The sequence below is a fragment of the Grampus griseus genome, assembly GCF_964374135.1.
Source record: "Grampus griseus genome assembly, chromosome: X".
Classification (NCBI taxonomy): domain Eukaryota; kingdom Metazoa; phylum Chordata; class Mammalia; order Artiodactyla; family Delphinidae; genus Grampus; species Grampus griseus.
In genome coordinates, this window is record NC_138999.1 from 102,305,567 (window position 1) to 102,326,954 (window position 21,388).

Sequence of the window (21,388 nt, forward strand, 5' to 3'; positions counted from 1 at the left end):
AGTTTAGGTGTGCCTCTAAATATGATTTTGATTGGCTGTATTCAGGATGAATACCTAATGAAGTAGAGGAATGTTAAAAATTGAGATCTAGGGCTCCCCTGGTGGCGCAGTGGTTGAGAGTCCGCCTGCCGATGCAGGGGACACGGGTTCGTGCCCCGGTCCGGGAAGATCCCACATGCCGCGGAGCAGCTGGATCCGTGAGCCATGGCCGCTGAGCCTGCGCGTCCGGAGCCTGTGCTCCGCAGCTGGAGAGGCCACAGCAGTGAGAGGCCCGCGTACCGAAAAAAAAAAATTGAGATATAATTCACATAACATAATTTACCCTTTTTAAAAAATTAATTTATTTTTTGGCTGTGTTGGGTTTTCGTTGCTACACACAGGCTTTCTTTAGCAGCTAGAGGGGCTACTCTGTTGCGGCGTGTGGGCTTCTCGCTGCAGTGGCTTCCCTTTGTTGCAGAACATGGGCTCTAGGCGCGAGGGCTTCAGTAGTCGTGGCGCGCAAGCTCAGTAGTTGTGGCTCACGGGCTCTAGAGCGCAGGCTCAGTAGTTATGGCGCATGGGCTTAGTTGCTCCGCAGCATGTGGAATCTTCCCGGGCCAGGGCTTGAACTCGTGTCCCCTGCATTGGCAGGTGGATACTTAACAACTGAGCTACCAGGGAAGTCCCATAATTCACCCTTTTAAAGTGTATAATTCAGTGGGTTTTAGCACATTCACAGAGTTTTGCAACTATCACCACTACCTAATATTTCATCATCCCCAAAAGAAATCCCATATCCCTTAGCAGTCACTCTCCCCACCTTTTTCCCAGCCACTGGCAACTACTAATCTAACTTTCTCTCTCTGGATTTGCCTCTTCTGGACATTTCATATGAATGAAATCATATAATATGTGGCTGTTGGTATCTGGCTTCTTTCACTTATGTTTTCAAGGTTCAACCCTGTTGTACCATGAATCAGTAAAAAAGTAGTAATGAATCGGTAAAAAGGAACTTCATTCCTTTTTATGACTGAATAATATTCTGTTGTATGGATATACCACATTGTGTTTATTCATTCATCAGTTGGTGGACAATTGGGTTGTTTCCATTTTTGTGATATAAAGAGTAGTGCTGCTATGGACATTGGTGTCCAGGTTTTTGTGAGAACATGTGTTTCTATGCTTTTATGTTTTGTGAGGACGTATGTTCTCTTGGGTGTTTACTTAAGAGTGGAATTGCTGGGTCATATGATAACCTTATGTTTAACTTTTTGAGGAACTGCTAAGAGTGTTTTCTAAAGCAAGTTTATTATTTTACGTTTTACATTTACCACCAGCAATGTATGTGGGGTTCTGATTTCTTCACGTCCTCACCAATAATTATCTTTGTCTTTTTTATTACAGCCATCCTGGTGAGTGTGAAGTGGTATCTCACCGTGAGTTTGATTTGCCTTTCTCTGATGGTTAATGATACTGAGCACCTTTTCACATGCTTATCTTCTTTGGAGAAATGTCTATTCCAATCCTTTGCCCATTTTTAATTGGGTTATTATTATATTGTTCAATTGTGAGAGTTCGTTATGTATTTTTGGATACTAGACCTTAATCATGTAAATGATTTGCAAATAGAGGCATCTTAATGATCCCATTTGCCACAGGTTTAGGGAACATCTTCCACCCTTCCTTCCTCAACCCAGAAACTCTCCCAAAATGCTCTCTGTGGAGGACCAGAGCCTGGGGCAATCCAGAATAAAGACATTGAGACAGTTTACATTGGATAGCTTCAAGTGATGACACCAAAATAGTGGATTTTTAACAGAGAACTTACTGAAGGAAGCAGGAGCTGGTGACCAGAAAACTGACAGGTTAGCTGGAAGAAGTGTAGTATTCAAGATACACAAGATGTAAACCAATGAGAATTTAAAGCAATCTGCTAGCCCTCAAATGAACATGAGTTAATAAAGTAGAAAAGAAATGTCAAGTCTTAAAGAATCATAGCGTTTGCTCCTTAGATATTAGTCCAGTGTCATCCCTATGATTCTATGTTCTTTATAATAGTATTTATTGATCTTCTACTGTGTGTTAGGCACTGTGCTACATACTGGTTGCATAGTGATCAATTATAAATAGTCTCCCTCCCTTAAGTGGCTCAGTCAAGCGCAGGGGTGGGTAAAGGGCTAGAGAGTAAATATTTTAGCCTTTGAGAGCCAAGAGGAAAAATCAAGAACATTATGTAGGTACTTATATAACGAGAGAAAACATATTTCCACAAATGTTTTATCAATGAAATTCAAAATATAATAATAACTGAGTATAATTTTTGCATAATACAGATCTCCTAATAAGAATGGCATTCTTTTATGGAGAGGATAATATTTCACTTAATTAGGGTTCAAAGTGAGTGTTTCCTATCATCAAATCAGTTACAATCTCAATACACTTATTATTATTATTATTTTTGGCCATGCCGCGCAGCATGTGGGATCTTAGTTCCCCGACCAGGGGTGGAACCTGTGCCCTGGAAGCGCAGTGGAAGCGCAGAGTCCTAACCACTGGACCGCCAGGGAATTCCCCTGTTTTTGTTTTTTTTTCCAATATATTTTTAAAGGTTTTTAACTTGTTTCAATTGGTCAAGGTTTTTAGGAACCTCACTTTTAATCTGTAATAAAAGTTTACAACTTGATTTTTTTAAGAGTTAACAAACTGCAAGCACCTGTTAATAAAGGTCTTAATAAAAAATCTGTTACATATATTTATCCATTAATGCTTATCTGTAATGAGATTTATGTATTTCATCTTTGAGAAAAATCTTAACACAGATAAGTACTGCCATATACTGATATCAATCCACAGGCACCTCCGGACTTCCCCAGTGGTCCAGTGGGTAAGACTCCATGCTCCCAATGCAGAGGGCCTGGGTTCAATCCCTGGTCGGGGAACTAGATCTCACATGCATGCTGCAACTAAGAGCCCACATGCCAAAACTAAAAGATACCACATGCTGCAGTGAAGATCCCACGTGCCGCAACTAAGACCCGGCGCAGCCAAAAATAAATAGACAGATAAATAAATAAATTTTTAAAAAAAGAATTGCAAAATGATGACAATTGAGCATTAAGTCAAATGCAAGGTCCTTCTGAAAGCAGAGCTCTATGCAATTATACAGGTTACATGCTTATGAATCCAATTCTAGTTTAAGAGAACTGGCTTCATAGGCATGTAAAAAAAAATCCACAGGCATCTGAGTTTTAATTGAGCATATTCATCTCTTAGATGGCACTTATAGAATTCTATCAGATTCTTCTCTTGACATTTGCCTTTCAGTATGTTGTTACATTGCAGGATAATCAATTCCAACTGAAGTTTAGGTGGAAGCTCCTCAACTGCACAGTTAAATTGCTTTTGAAATACAGAAATTTCCTTTGCACTTGCATCAGGGTCCAAAAAGCACCACTGGAACTGTAATCTGAGCTCAGAAAAGATATCCACTGCAAATTTGTGTGGGATTGCAAATCTTGATTTTTTTGTTTTAACATTTGACAGCACGGGAAGCAATTAAGTAACTAGACATTACTTGTGGTTCAAAAACTGTCAGTTGTCATCGAAGTGATTTCACTGCAGTATAAATTTCACATGTAAGCAGCGTTTTGCCTTGTAAGTTTAGGTTAAATTTATTAAGTAACATTGTTACCTCTACAGCAGAAGCTAATTCCATTCAGTGTTCAATAATAGTGGTTGAGGGTGATTCTTCTGGCTCAGAAAATTCTCAATCCCAGCCACGAGCTATAAAAATACAAAAACAAACAAACAAAACAACAACAAAAAACCTTATAACTGCTAAGTTGTTGAACTGCTGTTGGTAGGGCAAGTCAGAATATTCAGCCTCTTTTTCTGACAAAAATTCATGAAATTGACAATGGTTTAGTCCATGAGAGTGAATGAAGTTCACCGTTGACACGAATGGTTGAATAACACAAGATAGATTAAAATATTTTCCTGCGAAGTACCTGCTGTTCAATAATATGTAACAAATAACTATAGGATTTAAACAACTTACATTTTCGCAAGCTTTGTACATTTGTCCAGCTAAGCCTTTTTCTTCTTCATACATGTTTGAAATGCATCTTAGCAGATTCTGCTTCAGGTTGTATTGAATTAGTGGTCTCTTGACTTTTTTGAAAATATTCTCATTTGCCATCATCTACAGATTATCCATACAGGCCAATTCTTCCATCGCTTTAAACTCAGCATTGACTCTTCAAATAAACAACAACATCTGAGGAGTATTATTAAGATCTGTCAACTTATAAAGAGACAAGGAAAACCACTTGAAATAATTTGCCCTGCTTTTTAAATGACTATTGATGTTGCTTCCAATGTCCTCAACTTTTTGAGCTGCTGTTCTTGGTGAAAGGCTAATAGTCTTTAAAAAGTTTATTTTCCCTGGACACATTTCTTTGGCTTCTGCAATCAAACACGATTTAATTAACTCACCATCAGTAGATGGCTTTCCTTGCTTGGCTAACAAATGAGCCACTCAGAAACTTACTTTGGCAGCAACCTCATTTTCATTTTTAATTTTTGTGAAGCATTTTGCTATGGTAAGATATTCTATTTTAAACTTTCTAATTTTTCTAACCATTGCTTTCCTGTGAACTGGGAACATTGTAATGAGCATTTAGTTTGGTAATGTCGATGTATATCATATTCTTTTAGCCATGCTACAGCGTCATTGTGTAATAAACACAGTGTTTTGACATCTAAATTGATGACCAAGTAATCTACACTCCACTGTGCCTTAAAAGCACAACATTCAAAATCCACTTTTATTTTCTTGTTTTGACATGCTAGGTATGCACTTGTAATAAAAAAATAATAATAATGCCAAAACACAAGTGATACGAGTGGTACCCAAAATGCTGTTGAGATATAACTGTGTCATCATGGTTCGTAGTGTACCGACCAACAGTGGGAAGTGATGAGAGCACCACATACACTTTCTGTCACAGCTACTCCACTCTGCTATTGCAGCACGAAAGCAGCCATAGTGAAAACTTTATTTATGGACATTGAAATTTGAATTTCATGTCATCTTCATGTGTCATGAAATATGATTAAATACTATTCTTCTTTTGATTTTTTTTTCAACCGTTTAAAAATACAGAAAAACATTCTTAGCCTGCAGGCCATAGGGGGAATGCTGGCAGGCTGGATTCGGTTGTAGTTTGCTGGTGGATGTGGCTGATTTGTTTGAATTCTCATGTGCAACACTGTAGCCATTTGTATTAGTTTCCTTTTGCTGCTGTAACAAACTACCACAAACTCAGTGGCTTAAGAAAATTCAAATTTGTTATCTTAGGGTTCTGGAGATCAGAAGTCCAAAATCAATCTCACTGGTCTAAAGTCAAGGTGTCATCCAGGCTGATTGCTCCTAGAGGCTCCAGTGGAAAAGTCATTCTCTGCCTCTTCCAGCTTCTAGAGGCTGCCAGCAACCCTTGGCTCCTCGGCTGGTAGCTGCATCACTCCAATCTCTACTGCCATCATCACAGGGCCTTCTCTCTGAATTCAGACTCCTCCTTTCCTTTTATAAGGACGCATGTGATTATTATCAGGGCCACCTGTTTAATCCTGGATAATCTCCGTATCTCAAGATTCTAAATTTAATCACATCTGCAAAGTCCCTTTTGCCATATAAGGTAACATGTTCACAGGTTTAGGACATGGAGATTACCACATGGAGATCTTGAGGAGGGGTGCATTATTCAGCCATGCCTTTGTTTTCCTCTATTCAGCAGTTCAGCAGGTAGTGAAAGCCTATGTTCATGGCCCTAATTTCCCCATTTCTCTAAGCTTCACCATTTCTCTCTCCTCTCTCCCTCCCCCTATCTCTTTCTCTCCTTGTGTTCTAGGGGCTATAAATGGACAGCATACTACTACCTTTACTGCCAAGAACACACACTGTGACAACTGGTGTCTCCTGTGTAGGTGATCCTCTTGATTTGTCTTCCAAGATTATTGGAGTCAAGAAAAATCTTTTGATTTTATTTTCTGTTGTTCCTTGGTTGTCATTTGTACTGAATTTTATTGATAGAAGTGGGAACTATAGAAAAATAAAATTCCTTGCCTTCACTGGCTAACAGAAATACAAACTCCCAGCCTCATAAGGCAGGAAATGATATTTTATTTGGTTTCTCTCTCCAACCCCAAATAGTCGAGGAAAATCACAATCTATTCTGCATTTTGAAAACAAGAACAAAATTCCACAATTTCCCTAGTCATATAGTCCCATATTTTTCCTCCCTTTTAGGAAAATGCTCAGATCCTTGCCTCTGAACAATTTGGAATTTTTAATCTTCTCTGCAGCTGCATTGCTAACACACTTTTCTTTAAATTGAAAAGGACCTCTAGTTTCTTGACCCCTGTTCTTGGGGGGAAGGGGGGATGCTTGCCTGTGAAGAGGGTATTTCTTCAAGATGTCAAGGTGAGAATGGGGTGGAAGGGATGCTCGGCCAGCTCTGCTATAGTTAGTATATTCCAGCCCTATAATCGCCTGTGCTGGAGAACAATCTTCTGTGTGCTGCTTGCTATGACAACCCTGCTTCTGATGGGGAATGTGAGGGCACAGCGTTCCTGCAAAGCAATTCCATTGTGCAGTCAGGGAACACTCTCCCCACATCCCGGTGCCCCAGGGCTTCCAAACTGCTTCGGTTCATGCTCTTGATTTTTCCTCATTAGGTAGTCAAAGAGCTATTCCTCAGCTATACAGCAAAGGAGTTGCAGAAAACAGGCCTGCAACAAACTCAAACACATCTCTAGCCTTCAATGAGTTTTAGACATTTATACCCAGTCCCTTATATCCAGGAGCCTCCCAGACCCTCTCCTCCTCTCCAGTACATTATATGCTGCTTCTCAGTAGGATGTTTTCAGTACATCTCTCTTGGACTCAAACACCTACAAAAGCTGCCTATCAAGCCTAAATTCCTCATCCTCGCATTTGAGGGCATTTAATTAACTTCTGTCATCCTCACTTTTCCAAGCCAAGGTCTCGTCGGTCTGCATTAGCCACTCTAATCTGCCCACTATCCCCAGATCCTGGTTAAGCTCCATGTCCATGCTCGTGCTGTTGCCCTCATAGAAACTGCTTGAGTTTCTCCCTCCCAAGCCCTGCTTTCATCTCTTCTGAAACAACTTTGAAATAGACCCATTCCAGGAAGCTTCTTCTAACCCCACCAGACTGATGATTCCCTTGCTGTACAGCCCCTCAGCATCTGTGGATTCACATGTTTCTGCTATGTATCTTGCTGCTGCTCTGGAGGGAGAATTCTAAGATGCCACCCCCTTCCTCAAGATTTCTGGTCACTTCTTTCAGCTATTCAGTCAAACACTAATCTAGGTTCTGCTATGAGGCAAATTTGTAGACGTAATTAAGGTCCCAAATCAGATGATTTTAGGATCAGGAGATTATCTGGGGTGGGCCTGACCTAATCAGATAAGGCCTTAAAGTGAACTGGGCTCTTCCTGAAGAAAGAGATTCAAACTGTGAGATGAAAAAATATATATACGTTAAAAAAAAAAAGTGTGAGAGGGATCTGATGGGAGAGAAATTCTCTATTGCTGGCTTTGAAGATGGAGTAGGCCACGTGGCAAGGTATGCAGGTAACCTCTAGGAGCTGAGACTGGTCCCCAGCTGGCAGCCACTGAGGAAATGGGGCCTTCAGTCTTACAGCCACAAGGAACTGAAGTTGGCTAACAGCTTGTGGTAATTTGTTAAACATCAATAGAAAACTAACGCACTTGCTTTCGTAGACCTTGCTTTTGTTGATTTCATATGTGCGTATTAGTAGACTGCAAGCTCCTAGATTAGAGGAAAAGGAGGTTTTTAATTTATTTTTGTAACCCCTTCCCATCACAGCCATAATGTGATGCTATTAGGGAGATTTGCCTTAACTGATACGTTGGAGTTAATGGGAGATATAAATCCTTGGCCATGAGAGTACTTGTTGTAAAGCAGCAGCTAGAATCACTACCACTGTCAAGTGCCTCCTGCCTCCCATGTTAAAAACAATTTCCTGCACATCTGATATCTTCTGGACATCTTCATGCGAATGTCTCACTAGTCCCATGAATTCAGTAAGTCCCCAAATGTCCTCTCCCAAAACTGCCCCTCCCTCTCTATTCTGTAATTCTGGTAATGGCACCTTCAAACCCCCAATTATCTTGGAGGTTAGAACTTGAGCCATTGTTTGTTTGTTTGGTCACACCACACTGCAGTGCGCCGTGGGGCTTGTGGGATCTTAGTTCCCGGACCAGGGATCGAACCTGTGCCCCCTGCAGTGGAAGCGCGGAGCCCTAACCACTGGACCGCCAGGGAAGTCCCCAGAACTTGAGCCATAGTTGACTCCTTTCTCTCTCTTGCCCCCACATTCTATCTGTTGCCAGGTCCTCTCCATTTATCCCCTCCTTTCCATGTTTATTGTCTTTGCCTGGTTCAGTATCTCTCACCTGGAATACTTCAAGAGTCTCCTAGTTGCTGTCCTGGGACCCATCTCTGATGAGCACAGCTCTGATCATGTCGCTTTTCTGCTCAACCACCTTCCAAGGAAGCCATTAGCTTGGCATTCAAAACTCTCCATGACTTAACCCAAACCTACCTTTCTCATATTTTCAAAAATCCTTAAATGAGTATTTTGCCTACCTTCTATGTTATTTTGGGTTGACTTTTTTTTTTTTTTTCCCGGTACGCGGGCCTCTCACTGTTGTGGCCTCTCCCGTTGCGGAGCACAGGCTCCGGACGCGCAGGCTCAGTGGCCATGGCTCACGGGCCCAGCCGCTCCGCGGCATGTGGGATCCTCCCGGACCGGGGCACGAACCCGTGTCCCCTGCATCAGCAGGCGGGCTCTCAACCACTGCGCCACCAGGGAAGCCCTTGGGTTGACCTTTTAAAAAATATTCTTTAAAACTGTTATTGCTTTTGCAGGTCCACATACTAACTGTGACTCTTCCCTGCAACCTGCAGCTTTTTCACGTGCATCTTACCGTTACTTTACTTCAGACTCACTGCTCTTCCAATTCTCTGCAGTCGGATATTCTCATACCTTGGACTCTTCTGAACATATATTAGCTGCTTGGCTTGTTGAACTGCCAAGGGGAAATGTGGTTCCAGAGCCAAATTGTGAGTGCCCAAAGCTAAAGCCTCATTCTGCTCGCCTGCAGCTCTCATTCCCTCCCCCAGGACACACAACACCACTTCATTCTGCTTTGGGGGTGATCATTGGCCTAAATGTTGGGACCCAAATCCCGCACATTCACCCCATAGAGAACGGACCCACATTCCATAGAGAAGGGACCCTCGACCTCATAGTCGAGGTAGATTTATTCTTTGGATTTTCAGTCATTTTAAGCAGTCACACATCCTCCCCAGTCTCCCGTGTCCGCAGGGGGTGTGTCCCCTAGACTTCCGGCTTTTGGACAACCGGTTTTGCCTCCACCCACTCCCACCTCGAGATCTCGAGATTGGGACTTCCATCGTTCTTCTCCCCCCTCAGCCACTGTGCTCACTTTAATAAGTGATCTGATCTCAAAAAAAAAAAAAAAAAAAAAACAGAAAGAAAGGGAAAAGAAAAAGGAAAACAGAAAAGAGCTTCCCAGGGTTCGTCTTAGAATTGGCAAATAGAGGTGCACCCCCTTCCACCACCCGATCCTAGTGAGTTCCAGGCAATTACGTGTGGCCCGCAGCTCGCCTCTCACCACACCCCCGCCTCCCGCCCGGGTTTAATGACCTAAGCAACTTTCCGTCCCCCCCCCGCCCCGTCTTGGTACGGCCTGTCCGGCGATCGGCGTTCCACCCCCGCCCTTTCCTTCTAGGTTGGTTCAGCCCCCGTCTACTCAGGGGTGGTGCTCAGCCGGCGCCAGACAGACCCTCGACTTCGGAGAGGCAGTGCAGTTCCTCTGGGAGCGTCCCCCTCGGTTCCTTCAGCTTCCTCAGCCTCCTCGGCCGCCTTACCGCCCGCGGGGACGCGAGAGCTCGGTGTATGCCCCACCCCTGACCCCGCTAGAGACATGTCCACCCCGGCTCGGCGGCGCCTCATGAGGGACTTCAAGAGGTAACCCGCCCGGGACGCCGGGGTCCGGGGGCTGCGGCCGGGGCGCAGGGCGGGGCCGGCGGAGGGCCGGGCGGGCGGCGGGGCGGCTGGCGGCGCGAGCGGGTGCCGGATCTCGGGCCCCCTGTCTGTTTCCTTGAAGGTTGCAGGAGGATCCTCCAGCCGGAGTCAGCGGGGCTCCATCCGAGAACAACATAATGGTTTGGAACGCGGTCATTTTTGGGTGAGTCTGCGTTCCGGGTGGCGGCGAGGGCTAGGGACGCATGTGCCCTCCGAGACCGGCCCGGTGCGGAGGCGGGGGCAGAGGGAGAGTGTTTGGGGCTGGCTGGGCCTAGGCGCCTCCCCGGAGCCTGTGCCTCGATTAGCTCGGTTCCCGCTGCCAGGGGAACCATTTGGGGTACTAAGGGGGGCGGGGCGGGGAGTGGTGGCGCTTCGGCGCGGCGGCCTGCCCGGGATTTCTGAGCCCCAGACCTCTGCTGGTAGTGGTTTTGCGACCCGGGAAGCGGTGGTTTACCAGCGGTGGAGCGAGCAGGGCTCGTAATAGCCATCTCCTCAGATGAATCGGGGAGAGGGGAGCCCCGAAGCGGGGACTGATTGTTTTTTCTCTGTGTTGCAGGCCTGAAGGGACCCCGTTTGAGGATGGTAAGAGAGTTTCTTTACCCACCTTTCAGGAGCCTGATCATCTGGGGAAAGGGTTCCCAGTCATCCTGGAAGTGCCTCCTACTTAGGAACCCGCTTCTCCCTAGCCTCTGCCTACTAAAGGCTTGAGTGGAATCCAATCTGTGGCAGGTTGTTCTGGCTATTGTCCGCTTGACTAGAACTGCATCTTTTTTATTGCTTCTTAAAAAAAAATCTGGGTAAGGCAGTAAAAGGAGCATCATACCACTGATGTTAAGGGTCTGTGAGGTTTGGGCTGTGATCCTGCTAAATTCAGCCCCCCATCAAGATACTGAGTAAGTGTCAACCCAACCACTTGCTGATAGGCTCAGAGACCCCAGGGACCATTTGATTCAGAATTCTTCACAAGGGCGGGAACTGTGTTCAGCAGGTGCTTAATGTGTGTTTGTTGGATGTTGAATGGATGCAAGAATCCCTTGCACACAATTGTCTGGTTTCTACCATCTGGCATTGAGTACCTGTCAGCCTCACTGCTTTAAGATGGTCTTTAATGGCACCTTTAATAGCCAGTTTGAGCATAATGTTTCTAATTTTTAAATGAGTTTTCAGTATGTGCTTTTATCAAGACTTGATGGTCAGTATCTCAAAGCAGTTTCACAGTTGAGGGGAGCCTTAATGTACTGTCTTGACCAGTGTCCAACCTACTTCAAGGTACTACATGTACTTATAGTTACCTGATTTTTAATGGGTTTAGGTTTGACCTTTAAAAACACACGTTAGTTGCTTTTTAAGGATTTTTTAAAGCTTCCTATTTTGAGATAATTATAGGTTCATGTGCAGTTGTAATAAATAATGTTACAGAGAGACCTTGTATACCCTTCACCTGCGCCCCCGCCCCTTTGGTAACAAGTCATCTTGAATGACTATGCACAACCAGGAAATTAACATTGATATAGTTTTAGTGCATTCAGTTATGTGTGTGTGTGTGTTTGTGTGTATGTAGTTAATTGTTTTTGAAAGCTTAATACATTTAAAAAGATGATTAAAAGTATTTGAACTACTAATCGACATCTTTAATATCTTGAGGTATTTTTAAAAAGAAAAGGATCTTTCTGTTATTTTTTTCTCAATGACTTACCTTCCTTTGGTCACGTAGCATTTGAGAGATATTGTACACATATGCACACACATATGCACATAACTCAGTTTGAAGGCAGGAACAAAAACATTTCTGCAAACTACTAAGTACAAACTTATGTTGCCAAGTCAGTTTGCTTTTTGATGCTACCAACCACAAGATGTTGTGAGGTAGGTCAATATTAACCAATTCTATGATTTGTCTCAAACACTCACATTTCCCTAGAAGACTGTAGACAATAGCCTAAATACTTGTAGTTTCCTCTCTACCTTCACCCACTGGGTGGATATCACTGCTCTTCAGTGCTGCAATAAAAAGAAATGACAGCAGGGGAGTGTGATCCTCAAGCCATACTATTGATACTTTGGTGCAGTAAATCATTTGAACTGATCCTGATCTGTAGCAAGAGCTAGCTAAGCTTAATTTTCCTCTACTAGATTGGTGCTAGTTCTTCATACTTAAGTTTTATGTGCAGATTAGCTGTGTATTTGCTTTAGCTCCAGCAGGCTTTGTTTTCATTGGCTTCTTTTTTCCTCCTGATTTTACTCAGACTGCTTTACACTGGGCACAGCTTTATTACTAGTACACCACTTTGCTGGGGTTGGCAACTTAAATATTTCAAGGGTGCTTCTCTCGTTTTAAGTGGTATGAGTTGAAAAGGTACTTGTGGAATCCATTATCTACCTGGACCTTCCCCCTTGACATTACTGGCTCTTTTTTTGATGATGTGTATCTCCGCCCTGACATTGCTGAAAGGAATTACTCAGGCTAAATGACAGTACCCTTTTCTCATTCATTCTTTTGAGCAGTCTGCTATCCATGGATGCTTTCTCAGGTGTCTAGAACACTGACCAAGTTTACAAGAAATTTTTTGACCATTTAAAAATCCCTGTTATTTACAGTTAGGGAATTTACTGGAAAGGCCCAATTAGGGACAAGTGGCATAGTTGATTTTGCTGTTGCCAATGTGTTATATAAATCAACAGCTCCAAAACTACTTTTGCTGCTTCCTTGTAAACCATTTGTAGTGGAGGTTTCTGGAACAGCCAGACCCTAGTTAAAGAGATGAAATTTTAAGAAAAGGAACTCTTAAAGGTATTTGATTTAACTTTACACACTTGAAGGTAAGAGGACTATGTTCCCAAGAGCTTACACTACCAAACAAAACATTGGGGGGAAATACTTCCTCATAAAATATCTTGGTATGTATGCTGAATACGAAGGTTAAGGAACAATGTATCCTCCATCACATCATCTGAAAATTGTTAATAGACACAGTAAGATACCAGTACTTGATTTTCATAATAGATGTATTCTTAAGAATTTGGTGTCTTTTAAAAAAAATGAATCAAAGTCCACTAGGGGTGTTCTTAAGGTAAATAAATCCTATGATGAAGAGTATTTAGGTATTATCTTAAAAATCAGACTTTTTTCAGTCATCCAAAAAGAATTTTTTAAGTACATGTACTTTGCTTTCTCCTCAGGGGTCACAGACTGGTGGCTAAATGGCAGGAAACACCTACAGAGGTGCTTTCTTTGGCCAATACAATATTTTCAAAAAATTGAATTTGTGACAGGCAGAACATACACTCTCTGCTTTAACCATATCACTCCCTATTGCCATACACCCGCCATTTAACTCATTTATATAATTTTCCTGGTCCCTATACATAGATGGATTAATTTATACTTTCCTTACGATGTTGTGACCTCCTCAGGAAGATAAAAAAATCAGTACAGATTGTATACAACAATGGTGAGGCTTCAGTTTCCAATTATTTTAAAGCCTAGCCTTCTAAATATTCAGAGGACAAGCTCTAGTCTCGATTGCGTAGTATTAATTCTCAGATTTTAAATTTCCTTAACATTTGTTTTGGACCTCAGAAATTGGATTGAGAGTTGTACTAAAGAGGTTCTCATTGTTTAAGGTGGCTAAAAGTATGAAATATCCCTTTAAATGTGTGCTTTGAGTAAGATTTAGGTACGTCCTAATTTATATTCACATTGAATATAAATTATCTTGGTTTCACTTCTCAAGATATTAAATGAGCTGTTCTTAAAGACTTGATTAACTTCTTTGGTAGCTAGGTAACCACCTTATTGAACTTTTAGGCAAGCATTAGGCAGAAAGTTCAAGTCAAGGGTTTTGTGAGCCACCAGCGTATGTACTCAACTTGCTTTCACTGTGATTGATGTAGGTCAGAAAGAAAGTACTATTTAATATTTGAATTCATTAATTGTATTTTTCTTACTGATAGTGAAGTTTGGATTTTTGGGTTTTGCCTCCTTCAGCTGGGTCTAGAGATATGAAACTGTAGAATTACTGTAACTAAAATATTTATGAAGCACTTATTTTGTGTCACTGTGCATCTTTCCCTCATTTAAACCTCACAACAATGTTATGTAGCAGGTACTATTATTAACCCTATTTTACAGATGAGGAACTTGAGGTTTACTCAAGTTGAGCAGTTTCCCCAAAGGTTTCATAACTAGCAAGTAGCAAAGCAAGGATTTGAACCCAGATCTGTCTGACTGCAAAGCTTCTGCTCTGCCCCACTGCACTCCACTGTTTCCACCTACGCGTGCCTTCTGTGTGACTTTACCACCTTTAGGTATCATATTTAATGATGGTTTTAATTTAAAGTACCTGGGAGCTCTGCATGCTATTAAATCTGCCCAATTTTAGAGCAGTTTTTTTAGAGCAATTTCTTGATGATAAATCTCTAAGCTATAATTTAAGCGGGTATCAACACTGAGCCAAATGTGTTTATACTTGAGATACATAAGGAAGCTCAGAGTTTTGAACTAACACTCATTCCCACTTTTTCTTGCGTATTATAATATCATAGAACTGAAAAGAAAGAACTATGCTTTCTTCCTCAAAAATAGGAAGAGTTATGACCAGGTGGTGATAAAGGTGAAGTGTGTTCTGATGGACTATAGCATGTTTATCCATTCCAAAATATTTTGCTTTTTGTCCTTAGTTATAGTACATAGTAACTTCAGATCTGACTTTCAAGTTTAGGGAGTAACTATAGTTGGGGAATATAATATGTCTCCATATGTTGCATTTTTTAATTTTTATATATTTATTTATTTATATTTGGCTGCGTTGGGTTTTTGTGGCTGCACAGGCTTTCTCTAGTTGCGGCAAGCGGGGGTTACTCTTCGTTGCAGTGCGCGGGCTTCTCATTGCGGTGGCTTCTTGTTGCAGAGCACGGGCTCTAGGCGCGTGGGCTTCATTAGTTGTGGCACGCGGGCTTGAGTAGTTGTGGCTCGCGGGCTCTAGAGCACAGGCTCAGTAGTTTGTGGCACACGGGCTTAGTTGCTCCGTGGCATGTGGGATCCTCCCGGACCGGGGCACGTACCCGTGCCCCCTGCATCGGCAGGCGGACTCTCAACCACGGTGCCACCAGGGAAGCCCTATAGTCTTTTTTTCTTAAGTGGAAAGGAGGAATGGAAGCAAGGAGGAAATAAATTGCTAACTCGAAGGAACCAGTAACAAATTATACTCTATCTGAAGTGTGGTCTATTGTATTAGAATAAGTAATTTATTAAATGGACCAGAGTAATATAGTGGAACGTGCATCACCTTAGATAATAACTGATTCCTTACGATTACTTCAAGAAATTTCAGTCAGGAAAAAACAATTGCCCAGTTGTTTTCTTGAATTTATTAAACCCAATTAAAAATAACATTTTGAAGAAAATAATTTCCCCAAATCACAACATCCAACAATTCTTTTTTGGTGGGGGGCGGGGGCGTGCTGTGGGGCATGTGGGATCTTAGTTCCCCGGCCAGGGATCGAACCAGTGTCCCCTGCAGTAGAAGCGCAGAGTCCTAAACACTGGACCGCCAGGGAAGTCCCCAGCAATTCTTGAATGAGATCCAGTTTGTCCATTTCTTATAAATAAGTCTGTTAACTTAGTATACTTTAGGGCCTCCTGCTACCTTAGTTGACACATATTCAAGAAAAATAATTTGTTTCAATAGTAGCGTAAACATCATTAGAAAGAAATTTACTGGAGACATGAATGCAATCTAATATGATTTTTTAATTATTTCTGCCATTAATTCCTACCATTAGTGTGAATAATTGAGTTGGTTTTATAGTGAAGTAGCTTGTGAGTCATACTTGAGGGTTTTAAAGAGGGACTGTGAAGTTTTTTCTGGCTTACATTCAATTATGTTTTCATTATAGAGTTGCTATTACATGAAGAGGAGCCAGTGAACACTTTTCTTATTTCCTGCTATTTTAAAAATAATTTGATTACTGATTTGTATTTCTAGCATTGGTTTTTGAACTTTGTGCTCTCATTCTTTCTAGTGCATTTAAAAATCACCATTTAAGATGACAGCTGATTAAAATTGGCCTTTATTAAGGTCTTTCAGTCTTCTCAAGGAGGAAGGCCACGTTTTGGCTCTAGTTGCTTGTCATTTTAAGGATGTCTTCAAAATGTACAGTGGCTAAAGTTATCCTGCAGGCAGTAATTTTGAGTTTAAAATGGCTGTATTTAAGTTTGGGGGAGAATAATGGAAAAACAGAAAACAAATCACCTTTGAGTGATGGTTCTTACAGTGTCTGTCCATTTTTAGGGCAGTCTCTGGAGCTGTATCTCTTACCTGGTCTCTTTCCTCTCTACTCTATATCTTTGCATTATTTCATATAATATTTGAAAAAAGAAGTCATGTAGTATTAAAAACAAAGTACTACCGAACAAAGTGATAAGTAGGTTTTCTTAACCCTTTCTTTTCTAATTACAGGAACCTTTAAGCTTACAATAGAATTCACTGAAGAATATCCGAATAAGCCACCTACGGTTAGATTTGTCTCTAAGATGTTTCATCCAAATGGCAAGTATCACTTTTAATACAGTATTTCAAACTACTACACTGTTTATTTGGGAGGTATTCCACATTTCCTATTTGTCTGTAGCACCTGAGTATTTGTCTAGGCATCTTGCTGTTTCCTGAAAGCTGAACTTGTTCATGGTGGCCTGTTGCTGTCTTGGTCTGTGGTCCTAGAACTGAAGCAGTGAAGGGACATTGCCTTTGCTTGGAATCTGAGAGCCTCCTGGTTTTGATGATTTTGTCATTTACTTACTAAACAAAAATAAGGATGTTCTTGAGGTTTCCTTTTAATGTAAGGCCAGATTGGGGTAGTTTTGTGTTGTGATTATTTTCACTAGCATTTAGAGCAATAGTTTTCAGCTTTGGATGCAGATCAGCATTAGCGTGGGACATTTAAAAGCCATGGATGTCCCGGCCCCACTCCAGACCCACTGAATATCAGATTCTGTGGTTGAGTCCAGGTATACGGTATATTGGAAAAGTGCCACAGGTGATTCTAACTTACTATTTTGCTCTTTCATTTTTTTTTCTAGTAGTAAGCCTAGAACAAGTTGCCTTTTATTCAGGTTAATAATGTATTTTCCAGGGTATCAGATATTTTTATCTTCACACCAAAATGAAACCTTGTGAACTCTGAGCTATCTTGGTTATTTCAGATAGGAGATAAAGTTTAAAAATTTAGTGGAGTGAATTTCCCATAAGTCTATCAATGATGAGGAACCCTCTTAAAAATTGTGCGTGGTTTCCTGGATAACAGGGCAGTCTTTTCAGAATAACAAGCATTAGGTATCCTCCAGTTTTATACTGATTATGTTTGACATTCTCTGATCATCCTGTTTCACTAGTAGTGATTATGACACTTTTAGGAAGGTAACTAAGAGGCAGCTAAGTAGTCTTTTTTAAACCTCAAAAGCAAAGTATTCTTGACTGTGTTTGTCTTGACTATGATATTAAAACCTTAATGGTTTTGTTATGTTTAACATAACCTACTTCTATGCTCTTAGTCTATGCAGATGGTAGTATATGTCTGGACATACTTCAGAACCGTTGGAGTCCAACATATGATGTGTCTTCCATTTTAACATCCATACAGGTGAATTTTCCTTAATGTGACTATGGCCTTTGATATGTTTATATTAGCAATTGTTTTTGAAAGTCATAAGTAAAAAGTAGGTAAGACCTAACCCACCAGAAAACATACACGTTTGCCTAGCTACTAGCAGATTAATGTAACTGTAGACTATTATGCTAAGAGAGCAAATTTAGCTGCTACCTAGGACAATTCGAGTGTGTTGAATATACATATTGGGTTGGCCAGAAAGTTCGTTCAGGTTTTGCATAAGATGGTACGAAAAACCTGAACAAAGTTTTTAGCCAACCATATGTATATGTATATTTGCATTGAGGAACTGACTTTTTACAAATTGTCTCTATAGTCTCTTTTGGATGAACCCAATCCCAATAGTCCAGCAAACAGCCAGGCTGCTCAGCTGTACCAGGAGAACAAGCGGGAGTATGAAAAACGTGTTTCTGCGATAGTAGAACAGAGCTGGCGTGACTGTTGACCCGGGTGCAGGAAAAGAAGCAGCTGGTCATAAGAAAAATATATATTGATGTGTTTGTCACCTTCCTATTCATCAGTGTCATTACATTTACTTTATTAAAAGCAAAATAGCTGTTGTGCTGTTTCCATCTTCCCTTGCCAGGCTTTTCCTACCCCTTCTACCCTCTCCTTAAACATCAGAAAACACCCTCTATGAGATCAAATGTACTGTACCTGGGTTACGTGCAAAAAGTCACTAATGCTTAATTAATTCCTTTTCTGTTGTATCTCATTTCCAGTTTTATGGCAGTATTGTGTTACTGTACTTTACACTAAGCTTTTAAAATGAATGAATTTACAAGTGGTGCTTATGCATAGCTTGATGACCAGAATGTTATTTTTAACAGAATGATTATTGAAGAGTTTCACCCTGGCTGGTCCTTCACTTTTGTTGGATTTAGAAGTGAATTTTTGGAATATGGCCTATAGAAAACAGGGAAACAAATCCACATAAACACTCATTTTGAAAGAGCAATGGAAGCTAAAAAGGCTATGATACTAATATCAAACTAACATGAGTTGTGTTTTGTACTGGTAGGAAGGAGAATGTTAAAGGGCTCAGCCAAAGGAGTGCAGCATAGTAACTGACACTTCCTCTCCTTGCAAGGTGTTCAATGGACACACCCAAGCTAAGATTCAGAATACTGAAGTCTTCTGGATTTTCACTTTTTAAAGAGGTGTGGGAGCAGAGGAATGGAAACAATCATTAGTTTTTAAGCTAGGGAAGGTTGGAGATCCTTTAATCCTTTTAAAGGAGCAGTGCTACCCTAGATGAACAAATTTATAATCATTGTTTTTTTTAGAGTTTTAATTAACCCAAGGAAGGGAACATGTCTGTGGTAAACTATTTTCCACTCAAATCCTCTGTTAATGCTGCATGCTTTAGTTTCTTCCTCCCTTTCAGTATTATAAGAACCTTAAAGTCAATGTCTGTAATCTTTCTTTGGATATTTATACTTTCAGATTGACAGTACCTTTAAGTAGCAGTGTGGGACAAAGCTTGTTTTGTCTGATGTTCCATTGTCACCTTTTGTGCATTTATCACTCTTCTGAATTTAACTTTGCACAAGTAACCCATGTAAAAAATGTACATTTTTCAAAACTTGTAAATAAAAATAACCTTAAAATTTTGTAGTCAAGGTATAATTATATTTTAGCTCAGTATGAACTTTTAGTATGAATTTATTGGACTCTCATGTCTACTCATTCCCCCCCTTAAAATAAAAATCATGGTAAAAGCAAAAATACAGATTCTGGGAGAGGGAGAAGAGTAGATACTGCTGGAGAGGACGTATTTTCTTTTCAGTCATAAGTGTTTAATGCTTTTTTTAAACATGCTAACAGATTGTAAATCTATTAGGTAAAACAAAGTTACTTCAGCACATGTTACAGTCAATCGAGGGAACGAAATTGTGGTAAGGGGGGAGAAGTAACCTGGAGATTTACCAGCATCCTCAGAGACCAAGATCTAACTTGTTGATCCTGACATTCCACCTCTTAAAAAAGCCCTAGCCTAACAAACAAGCTAAATAATAAAATGGTATTTTAAGTCTCATGTAAAGCTTGGGAGTACAGGTATCCTCAATGTTACCTTGTTTAAACAAAACTCTGCTTTCTTCTGAGGAGCAATCTATCTCATTTTAGAGACAAGGACAGTGACTGTGGAAACTCACTTCTTGGGGAGGGGGGGTGGGCGCTAATTGAAATTAAGTCCTTATGGTGTATGTACCCATACATCCTCTAAGACATGGCACTTAAAGGAGCCTCAACATGAGGGAGCTCATCCTACACTGAACACATGAACTGGTTAGTTTCACCTAGAAGCAACATCCTTAAATGCACTTACTTTCTCTTAAGTCCATTTCTACTTCAAAGTAGAATGACATTAAATTGGTCTTTATTTGGCAGATTAGTTTTACATAAATTTCTTCATCCTACTGTGGCTGGATATCTTTTTTTTTGTTCTGTTTTTTTTGTTTGTTTGTTTTTCTGCCACACTGTGCAGCTTGTGGGATCTTAGTTCCCCGACCAGGGACTGAACCCGGGTCCACGGCAGTGAAAGCACTGAGTCTTAACCACTGGACCTCCAGGGAAGTCCTGTGGCTGGGTATCTTAAATATTGACACTGTTACTTATACTTGAAAAAATTAAGGTGAGATTGGGAATGTGCAAGTTTAATTTTTTTTTTGTACACCTCCTGAGAAACACTATTCCCAATTGCTTTCATGGGATAATCCTTTTAAAATCTTACAACGGCGTCAACAAGCTGACCTCCCAAAGCATCATATCCATGGTCAAAGGCACCACAAATCATTCATTTCAAAGTTTAATGCTGATTTGGCTTTTTTCTTTACAGTTTTTTTAAACAAATGCCACAGGCTGCCTGCATACAATAATTTATAACAACAATAAACCAGATTTGTGAGGTCCCCTTTTAAATGGCAGAATTGAACTTGAACCTTCAATTCTGCACCTGCTGGTGTGGCAAAGAGGGTATGATGAAGAACCAAAGCTGTAATTAAAGTCCTTTCTTTAGGACCGATCTCCAGCTTCAGGAGTTACTCATAGCACAGTGAATGCACCTATACTATTTTAAAAAGAATCCCAACAGAATGCAGGAAATTTCTATTCATTTTCTAATCAAAGGGGAGGGGAAAAATCTAAACAATAGGTCTGTGAGCCTCAAAGCTATAAAAATAACTGAAAGCAGAGTTAGTTCCTCAGTATAATATATTTAAGTGATTCAAATAAAACTTAAAACTGCTCATGTACCTGCGCAGGTTTTATAGCAAGGTTACTGGGTTAAAACGACTGCCATCTCAAAGAAAGGGAAAATACAAGAACCAACAAAAAGGGGACAAAACAGAACAGCAGGGTTGTGAGCAGCTCATTTTTGCCAAACCCATTTCTCAACATTCTTTATTCTCAAGCAAGAGTTAAATGACTTCACCCTAATTCCACATCTATACCAAAGCAGATCTAAGAAGTTAGGAAATCTGGACTCTCCAATCGAGAACCAAATACACATTTGGCCCCATTATTTCAGAGCTTAACTATATTAATATTCTGTTCTATTGAACTTATATAGATAAACCAGA

At 40.8% G+C, this 21,388-nt stretch overlaps 1 protein-coding gene across 1 annotated transcript; it reads left to right on the forward strand.

The window, feature by feature from the left end:
• Positions 1-9,817: 9,817 nt before the first annotated feature.
• On the forward strand, positions 9,818-19,524 carry UBE2A (ubiquitin conjugating enzyme E2 A). Its single transcript, XM_082680716.1, has 6 exons — positions 9,818-10,082; positions 10,222-10,302; positions 10,696-10,721; positions 16,601-16,690; positions 17,692-17,780; positions 18,124-19,524. The coding sequence occupies exons 1-6, from the start codon at positions 10,039-10,041 to the stop codon at positions 18,250-18,252; spliced, it is 459 nt and encodes a 152-aa protein (XP_082536842.1). The 5' UTR covers positions 9,818-10,038; the 3' UTR covers positions 18,253-19,524.
• Positions 19,525-21,388: the final 1,864 nt, after the last annotated feature.